Here is a 9673-nt window from a genome sequence, read left to right as displayed (position 1 = left end):
ACTATGTTAAGGAAATCAAAAATATGTTCTCCTCGTTTAAGGGTCGTAGAGAGAAAACGTCAAGGTGGTCTTCGAGTGAAGAGCCTCCCCATACTAAGCTAGCTTAATCACCCTAGCTTTCCAATCGTTTCCAATGACTCCTCCTACTTGTCTTCATGAATTCTTGTTTGTGTTAGACATCACCAAGCACTCCATCCTTGATTTTCTCCTCACCTACCCGCCCGGGTGTTACCCCTTCCTTTTTGCTTGTACACTCCCTTATATCAAAAACGACAACGTCCAGTCCTTGCATTCAAAGTGGAGATCTATCAATTTAACCCCAATGCTGTGCGCAAACCAACTAAATTAAATTTCCACCAAGTCAACTTCGACGGTCTCAACTTAGCCTTAAATGTCAAGTTGTATACTTTCTTTACAACAACCTTTCCAATATCCTCTCTTGTTACGTCATTTTTCTTGTACGTATCTGCTTCACTATGAAAATCTATAAAAGCATTCGCTTGAGAGATTCACTACGAAAGAAGCTTTTATCTTCTGGAAATATCACTCACCTGCCAAGGCCTTGGCTGAATTCCTCAATGATAAATTTGACCCCAATATTGGATCTAATGAGGTTCTCCTAGTTGATTGTAAATAATATATTTTCCCCCTTTGAAGTAATAATAATAATAGTCGTTGGCGCAACAATCCATATTGGATCAGGGCCTTGAAGTGTATTAGAGCACTTCATTCAAGACCGTAACGGTACACTACATTACACTGTAAGAGGTAATGTGATCAGCATTGCGCTCGCCCGAGATTATTACCCTGATTTGACTCAGGTACTCATTCACAGCTGAGTCGGCTGGTATCCGACGTCAAATCACGACACGAATCCCACTGCCACCAGTGAGATTTGAACCGCGACCTTCCGTACGATAGCCTTGTGCTCTAATCACTCAGCTATCCGGACCCCTTGAAGTAAAATGTTCAAAAAGTCTAAAAGGGTGCTTTGCATGCACATTTTTAAAGGAAACCTATCACACTTATTCTCTAGAACGGTGGCTTTTCCCTGGTCTTAATATCCTCGAGGCATACGTCGACCGCTGGTTGCTTATGCAAATTGGTTACCTCATAACAAAAGAGTACCATGACTTCGCGAAACATCAATCTACTGCTTGCAACCTACACGACTTTACTAATTTTGCTAGCAAACGTTCAAATCAACGCAGGAGGTACACGTAATTGATACAGATTTTTCTAAAGGCTTTGATTCCGTTAACCACAACATACTTTTCTCCAAACTCTTTTTACTCAACTTGCAGAACTTCCTCTAATATTTGCTCATTCTCTCCCTTCTTTCCTTCTTCTGGAGTTCCATTTGGCTCTAAACTAAGCTCATTTATCACTATTTTTTGTTAATGACTTCTTTGTCTACCCAAGCTTACTGTGCGCGCATGATTAAACTGTTTGCTTCTGTTTCGTCTCCATGTCTCCATATTCACCTGGTCGTCAAATCCGCCGCCAATCCGTCAATCCTGCTCCCAAAATATAATCTCAACCAAGCCTCCCTTAACACTTTTTAACTTCTCAGAAACAACGTAATTAGCTGCTTTGCTCTTGCGGCTGTACCACGCAAATCCTCCCGACCCTTCTTCTTTGAAAAGTAATTCTCCCGTGTGCACCGAGGCTGAGAAGAACTTCCCGGCTTCCTTCGAAAACAAAATAGAATTTAATCACACAAACGACACAATACATCCAGTTTGTCTTACAAATGTTCTTTTAATATATGAAAAGTTAAAATATTTATTAGCAATATTATCGATGAAAACCATACTACCAGATTTCTGTTTACAAATATAAATTCTACAATATATGACAAATCGCAGGAAGTTGTTAAATGCGAGACAGATTCTAATTACGCTAGTAGTAACAGCTTGAATAAATACTTAGACAATATCGCTCTGATATTGGCAAAATATTGTTTTTGTTGGAAAACAGAACACGTTTGTAAGACTGATGACAAAGACGATCCCCTCCAATAGAGTTTGTATTGCCTGCAATGGTGGCAGGGGTGGCAACTAAAAATACCAAAGAAGATCGCGCGAACTATGTAAACGTAACAGCTTTTAGTGGACTACTCGAGAACCGTGACGTCTTCTTTAACCAAAAATTCAACAATTTCTTCGTCCACGTCTTCTGTATCTAAGTTATCGGTGTCAACATCTGAAATGAAGAGAAGGAACGTGTAATATATGCGTTAATTTTAGGTTCAAAGAAAAAATTTCGCTTACGATTTCTTAGCTGCAAACGCCTGCTCTTCTGTTCAGTCCATTCAGCTATCCTCTTGTTGCGGTACTCCATGAACTGAGCTCGTAGTTGTGCTCGCTTTTCGAGCAACTCCTTCGATGCACGTGTCATGCGCATACGATCCTTGCTCTCAAACTGTGGATAGTACTTCTTCAAGTTCTTCTTAATTTCCTTTTGTTGCGCCTCTGACAGAAGTGATGGAGGTCTTGGTCGCCAAAGGAATTGAACGAAGTTCTTAAGCATGGTCCGTCTCAGCAGGCGACCTTGGAACGAGTACATATTGTACCCTGTATCTTCTTTTACCTTCCACGAAGACACGCCTGTAACTACATATCGTCCTGTTGGATCCCATTCAACATCGGAAGCCCGGAAATGATCAGCCGTAGTCATCACAACGAAATCGTTGTTTGTATCCACGAATTCAAGGGTGCCCATTGTCAAGTTCCCCAACACAACAAACTGCCCACGTGGAGACCAGAACATATGAGTGCAAAGCTTCTTCTCCAGTTTCTTCACCAAAGAAGGTTTTTGTCCCTTCTTCACTTCGTAGAAGCTAACATTAGCATTACTTGGGTCCCCATGGATTATTCCAAACTTTGTTCCAACTGGCTCCCAAGCAAAGGCTAAAATCAATTCTTTCAATTCCACTGAATCAACAGGAATGTCTTTCTCGCGCATGTGGAAGATTTCGAAGTTGTAGAACATTCCCAAGAATTTCACGTCTGCGTCCTTTTTGTCTTTTTTCGATTTCGAGAATCGATCGACTTTCACGCACAAATAATCGCCAGACTTTTGCCAGTGAATTTTACAGTCGGCAACGTTGAAAAGATTTTTGTTACGAATTTCTCGTTTCTTCGGGATTTCCATTAATGTCACCTTCGCGGGAACATCGGTTTCTTCCGCGACCCAATAAGCGATGATATTATCAGTTGGCGACCAGCTGAAACTGCGTATTCCCGGAATCTTAATCGATTTCATGTCCAGCAGATAGAAGCCTGGTGTTTCATAAACTTGAATCGAATTCTCACACATTCGAGCTACGTACTTGTCATCATGTGACCAGCGGAACATGGACATACTGGACATGTTGTCCGAAACGAAACTACGCTTCTCCTGTCCACTACGTATATCCCAGATTATGATTTTTTGGCCAGTTTGTGTCGGTCCGTAAGTTACCAAGTAGTTTTCGCCCGGCGAAAAATCTACAAATTGAGTACCAGGATGTGGGAATTTGTTGATTTTATTGTAGCTGGTTCCGCCCCAAATAGCAACGCCAGGTTTGTGGAAGGTGACGATGTATGTGCCAAGTGGTGACCATTTCACGAAAGTATCAGTGAAGCGCTAGAAATACCACGAATATTATCCTCTATTTTGTTATAGAAATGAATGGAATCCTAGGAATTTGTCAAAGGAGAAAAAAATCCGGTCAACTAATATATAGGGAACTTACCTCTCTTGTTTCCAAATCAGTCGGTTCCGGAATTGTATTTTGCCAGAACTGCACTTGCACTGAATTTTGTCCAGTCTCGGCTGCTACACAATATTGGTCATAGGCATCGGGTTCCGTTAGGAAGTTATATAGATCCTCTTGCACTTTGTATGGTTGTTGAGTTGGCGGTTCCCATTTTTCAGGAATATTTTCATATCTGCAAAAGTGAGAATCGATTTAATCTTAGTAGTTGGATTTTTGCCGTACACCTGGTGTTATGCATTTGCTGCAAATTTGCAAAATTTATATGTAGGAAGTTTTACCAAACAAATAGCTAAAATAATCCTGGAACGCATCAAAGGATATCTCGAAAGTTTCATCGACAGAGAGCAAGCTTGTTTCCGATCCTCCTGCATTGACCACATCAACATCGTACGGAGCATTTTGGAACAGTGCGTGGAGTTAAGATCTTCGCTTGTGACAGGGTGAACGGAGTTTATGTAGCGTACTCTACGCAATAGGAACATTACAGAGATACTAATAGGTATTATTAGATCGAAATATGATGGCGCAAAATGTCACGTGCTGTACCGAGGTAAGATCTCAGTGGAATTTGAGATGCAAAAGGAGTCCGTCAGAGTGCATCTTGTCACTGATATCTTTCTTCTTGTTGCCGATGGTGCTCTTCACGATGCCTAGCGTACAATAAGCCATGACATCTTCCCTCAACTACTACGACTACACCGCTTACTGGCCAGACAGATAACACTTGTTGGCAACGATTGGTCACGTATTCACTTGCCAGCAAGATGGGCAAAATATGACCTAGCAAAGGAAAGGAAAGGAAAAAAACGGCATTTCAAAATTATATACCGGGTAAATTTAAAGAAATGAATCCGCCGAAGCAGATGGCAGTCGCGACTGGTGACACGCTGAACTACAAACAATCCATTCTTTGGAATCATTTTCAGAAGGCAGATGTCCAAGTAGTCGACAAATAGAAATTCTTTCACAAAATGTTAGAAAAGCAAAGACATTAGGTGAAGATTCTTCGAACAAAGAACGGAACGGAATTCGGTTTCTCGAAAAAAAAAACAAGTCGGGAAACCGGAAGCTGGGCGCCTTTTTAACAAATCTCAAAACTAATACCGGCTTCGGAAAGTACTAATCGAGACCTTTCATTTGATACCCCACATAACTATTTGGTGAAAAAAAATGTTGTTTTGCAAACAAAATCTTAAAAATAATATCCAAAATCATTCACACAACAGAATGGATATTCGAAAGGGGGAATCGGACAATCGTTGAAGCAACGCAAACCACTTTGCATGCAAATGACATGAGTCTAAAGTTTTGCCCCGAGGCAATGAATTTCCCAGCATTCGTTCTAAATCGAATAGGAACGAGAAGCATGCCAGGTAAAATGCAACTAGCTTAAGTACTGAGGAAGAGAGTAAGTAGCGCTCGAAGTACGTATTTACTAACTATTAAAATATATTGTAGTAGGAGACAGCTACCTAGTTTTATTTTTATTTAGAAGAACCACAAGCATCGGAACGATAACTATTTTATATTCTTAACAATTTGCACATTCCGGCCAATTAATCATCACTCTTCTAAAATCGGAGCAGTATGCTAGGTTGAATTGGAATATGAACACCAGCAATGTGCAACCATTTCAAGATCTTCGGCTCAGAAGTGTACGTCCACACTCCGAAAGAGTGACACCAGAAACTCGATGCAAAAGTAGTAAAAAGCATTTTATTAAGGGCGACCAGAACGTGAAAGTGATATTGCATTTGGAATCCGGTTTCAAAAAAGCTGAAAATTTTAGATACTCATGTTTTCGACTGTAGAGATGCTGAGATCAAGCTTGATAATAAGAACATTGGAAAAGAAACGTCGAATGATAGTAAAAAAAACGGCAATGTAAGAGAGGCGGCCAAAGGGTAGTATAGGCCCCAGAACGAAACGTGGATTGGTACACACGATGGAGCATAGAACTTAGGAAATGCCTGCTGAACTAACACCAACATCTCTACTACCAAACCCTATCTCCATCTCCACGTCATAATCCCTGGGAGTTTTTTTGTAATCAAAAATTGCAGATAGAGAATGATGAAGCGAGTAAATTTATGAGCGATACCACGACGGTCTGGTTTTGTAAAAAACTGGCCCAACAGGCGAGATAGCCTGTAGTTTAAAGGAGCGCGCCCACTGTAAGCGATACGAAAGTTTTGCTAACGCCCACTGGAAACAACACGAAACGATAGATTGGCTAAGGCCCACTGGGAACGACAGGACACAATATTATCTAGCGTATTTGCAAGGTATAGATTCTGAAAACACTATTATTAACTTATGTCGGATGTAGGTAAATGTCTCCGACTGCCTCAGGCAGCAGACAGAAAAACATCTTTACATGTTCCACAAATCAATCGGTTTTTGTTTCAGACAAATGGCTGGGTGTTGCTCAGACTTTTATTTGACTAATGTCTGCCTGATGTTTGAGACAGACAGACATTTGTCTGGTACAGAAACAGACTTTGCCTACGTTAGACATCAAAGGTCCCAGTAGGCGCCTTCCTTAAGTGGTATCTACCGCAAAAAGCTCATGAATTGCCGGCTAAGTATATTTGGACGCAATTGCGCAGTATGTAAAATTTAAATGCTAGATGGGTTGTAATTGCTGCCGTTTCTCAATGAACAGAAAGAATTTTTTTCTGCCGGTCTAGAATCTAGTAGTTTAATTTCGCTGAAACGTATCGAAATTGAGAATAGGAGGAACGAGGATTTTTCCAACGCGAATATTCATTAGAACAGGTTGGTCGTTAAATTAGTTTCTGTTGATATTCCTAGGGGAACGCCAAGAGGAATAAAAGTTCTTGTGCGATTCGGAACGGAGAACTACAAGGCGTTCTCGAAATCAAAGAACTCCCAACAGCTTCCATATCGGCAGGTTGGCGGTAACTTGATGAATTTGTGTGTGGAAACTAAACTGAATATTCCTTGCACGTCGGTCTTTACCGGCGAGAAAGTAGCGAACCAAACACTAATGTTCGCTATCACTTTTTTTTTTGTCGGAATGGGTTCATTTCTTTGGCTTTTACTGTTAAGAATATTTTTCCAGACTTGGTGGTCATAATGTAAGCCATGCTTAAAGGTACCCCCGCGTTTATGCGGTGCGGCCACAAGCTGCAGTACATGTCCAAATATGATTTTGTAGGGAGCAATACTCATTTGCGCTGCTGCTCAAATGTTCGAAAATGACATAGAGGATGAAATGTTATTGAACAATAAACTCCGGCGTTGATTTTTCCACATCATCGAGCATACTTCGACAACTATCTTCGAACAACTGATTTTGAGCAAGCAGGTAAACCGTAAAAGTTGACCCAGGAAGCTGGTAATGAAACGAAATATCCTGAGCAGAAGGAGGTAAGGTCAACTTTAGAAGACATCGAGAGCGACTTCTGTGTGACTTTCACCAGTTCACCAGTTCATCGCACCCGGGGAAACCCTTCTAAACACTGATCTAGGAAAGACGCGTTCCCTACTCTAAATCCAAGATCAACTTGTTAGGACAGTATAATTATACAATTTTAAGTATTGAGAATTACGTATAGGTATAAACAACACATTGGTCTTTGCTTTCAATACGCACATGGGATAATAAATTACTCATTGACTTAAAGGAATAATTTTGCTTTTTTTTGGGGGAAAAAAAACCTTTGATATTTTTTCAAAAAATCTGCCACAATAAAAAATTATGATTTTTATCAACTCTGCTGCGGACCGCCCTTAATTTCATCCTAGGTCCGCAAAATGTAAGATGCAGCAAGATAGACCGCCGCTTTCCCGTTAAATTACTACTCCGCACGAAACGTATCTTCACTACGACCATAAATAAGTGCAACTATCATTCTTACATCAAAATCAACAAAATCCTCCCTGTCTGAAGCGTACAGCTTCCGGTTTCCCGACATGTTTAAAAGATCGTCTGGCACAAGTGAGCAACTCGGGGTCAACAATGCAATTTGACCAAATTCCGGAAAGACATCAATCCAAAAATGGAAATCAATATTTTCCCAAGTAAAACGAAAAATATTGGTGCAAAACAAAAGCTGGAAGAAAACCCCCACCGAATGAAGTCGTGTCCACCAACAATAAAAGCAAGGGAAATCCAGCTTTGATAACCCATGTTACCATTAACCCTTATGTGGGCCATAGCGAGTCAATCACAACTACCCACCAGCGCTGCCGAATTCTGACAATGGGGTTCAGATCCCACCATAAATTTTCGATGAGCTCACATTCCTCCTTCACTATTCTGCACCACGCAGCTCTAGGGCGACACAACCGTTGACAATCTAAGTTTTGGAAAAAATACCCCCGGAAACATCTGTATTTAGGCTACCAAACGGGCATTAGATTATGGACATCCATACAACTCATTTTTCTCAGTCTATGCCGTAATTCCGTAGTTCTAAGAGCATGTTAGATGATCCAAATTTGAATATGTCCTGCATTGGAAGTCTCAGTATGCATCCCTCACTTGGGTGGCTCCAAAACAATGAAAAGCGGTCACTCACTGGCAGAAACTCTTCCGGCAAGTAATGAATCATGACGGTTGCATTCTTAACAGACATTTTTATGATAAAAAAAAATAAATCAAATACGATTGTTTTTATTAATCCTCCTCCTTCGCACTTCTTTCACCTAAATTTGGCTGCATAAATACTCGCGTTCCCGCCCGCAAGTTATGTATGAAACCACTTTCTTGACCTTGGAGGGAACCCAGTGGATAATCAACTTTCAGAGAAAGATCTGTGGAGTTTGTATTGTCAACCAAATGTTGTCTCGCGAATTGTGCGATTCCGAGTAGAACTAGACGCACATTGCAGCGTAATTGACGGCCAGTGCCACAAAGAAACAATAAAAAACCAACCAAGCAATGAAATTTGAACCTGGAAATCACTAAATTCTATTTGAGAACGGCAAATTACCATAATCTCGAATAAACGTGTCACTTACTTCTGAAAGTCCGTGAACAAATTCACGGCGAACGTATGCGACTTGTCCAGGCGATGATTGTTTAGCGCCTTCACAGCCTCCTCGGCCTGCGCGGAGTTCTTGTATTCCAGAAAAGCATATCCCTTGGTGGTCTCCTCCTCGTCCAAAGGGTAGTATACATTCACGATTTTCCCGAAGTTAGCAAACAACTTCTCTACGACAGATTTGAGTTTCTCTTGTCGCGCCGGCCCGACTTTTGGAATGTTGTCCACGACGACCACATTCTCCACGCCATCAGTTTCGCAAGGTTTCTGCTTAAGCACATCCGCAAGGAGTTCTGTAAGGGTGAAATGAACGCAGGATTAGCCAAAGCGTCGTCGTTTGCGCAGTTTTCGTCGAAGATCGGTGCCGCCGATTCGGAGGTTAGGTCTGAGTATGCAAGCCATGCTGGCATCAGCGGCCACAGCACCCGTCCAACAAGTCAACACTGCCACTCACCTTCGTCCGTTACATCATCCACAAAACCCTCGGGATCTTCAAAATTGGGTTCCTCGCCATATTCTCCGTCCGCTTCGCAATCACCGCCATACTCTTCGCTTTTCTTTTTCGCCATTTTCAAGGGGATTTTACTCGCGAAACTCACACAGTCACTCGGCAAATGTCATTAGCAGAACGCACCCCGCACCGGAAAGGATTCACAATGGCTTTTCCACATCCAGCTGCACTCGTTTCGCGTCGTGCAGTTGGCACACATGTAGAAACGTCAGAGCCAACTTTCCATGTGGTGATTTCTGGTGGGTCAAGTTGCAGGACCTGACGTTGTTTTCATGCCTTTATTTCGAAAAACTTTTAAAAATATTCATGTCGCTACAGTAATACGGTTCAATTGCTAACATTTATATGTAAAAGGCCTATATTCGTTGGTGGTAGGTGGCCGTTATC

The 9673-nt window shown here is 41.5% G+C and overlaps 1 protein-coding gene across 1 annotated transcript; it reads right to left on the bottom strand.

Moving 5' to 3' along the window:
• Window positions 1-1736: 1736 nt before the first annotated feature.
• Window positions 1737-9459, bottom strand: LOC119654663 (eukaryotic translation initiation factor 3 subunit B). The gene is made up of 5 exons (XM_038060155.1): window positions 9230-9459; window positions 8753-9068; window positions 3740-3935; window positions 2274-3630; window positions 1737-2205 (listed from the first exon to the last, which is right to left on the bottom strand). Exons 1-5 carry the CDS (start codon window positions 9342-9344, stop codon window positions 2117-2119), a joined length of 2073 nt encoding a protein of 690 aa, XP_037916083.1. The 5' UTR covers window positions 9345-9459; the 3' UTR covers window positions 1737-2116.
• Window positions 9460-9673: the final 214 nt, after the last annotated feature.

Source organism: Hermetia illucens, chromosome 4 (genome assembly GCF_905115235.1).
Source record: "Hermetia illucens chromosome 4, iHerIll2.2.curated.20191125, whole genome shotgun sequence".
Taxonomy (NCBI): Eukaryota; Metazoa; Arthropoda; class Insecta; order Diptera; family Stratiomyidae; genus Hermetia; species Hermetia illucens.
This window is presented reverse-complemented; position numbering and strand designations above follow the sequence as displayed.

Bases quoted from the DNA above. Each gene is read 5' to 3' on its own strand.
- LOC119654663 (XM_038060155.1), bottom strand. From the start codon at position 9,344: ATGGCGAAAAAGAAAAGCGAAGAGTATGGCGGTGATTGCGAAGCGGAC. The intron at 9,069-9,229 runs GTGAGTGGCAGT...TCACCCTTACAG, and splicing joins GGATGATGTAACGGACGAAG to AACTCCTTGCGGATGTGCTT. The intron at 3,936-8,752 runs GTAAGTGACACG...TCACTTTTGCAG, and splicing joins TTGTTCACGGACTTTCAGAA to ATATGAAAATATTCCTGAAA.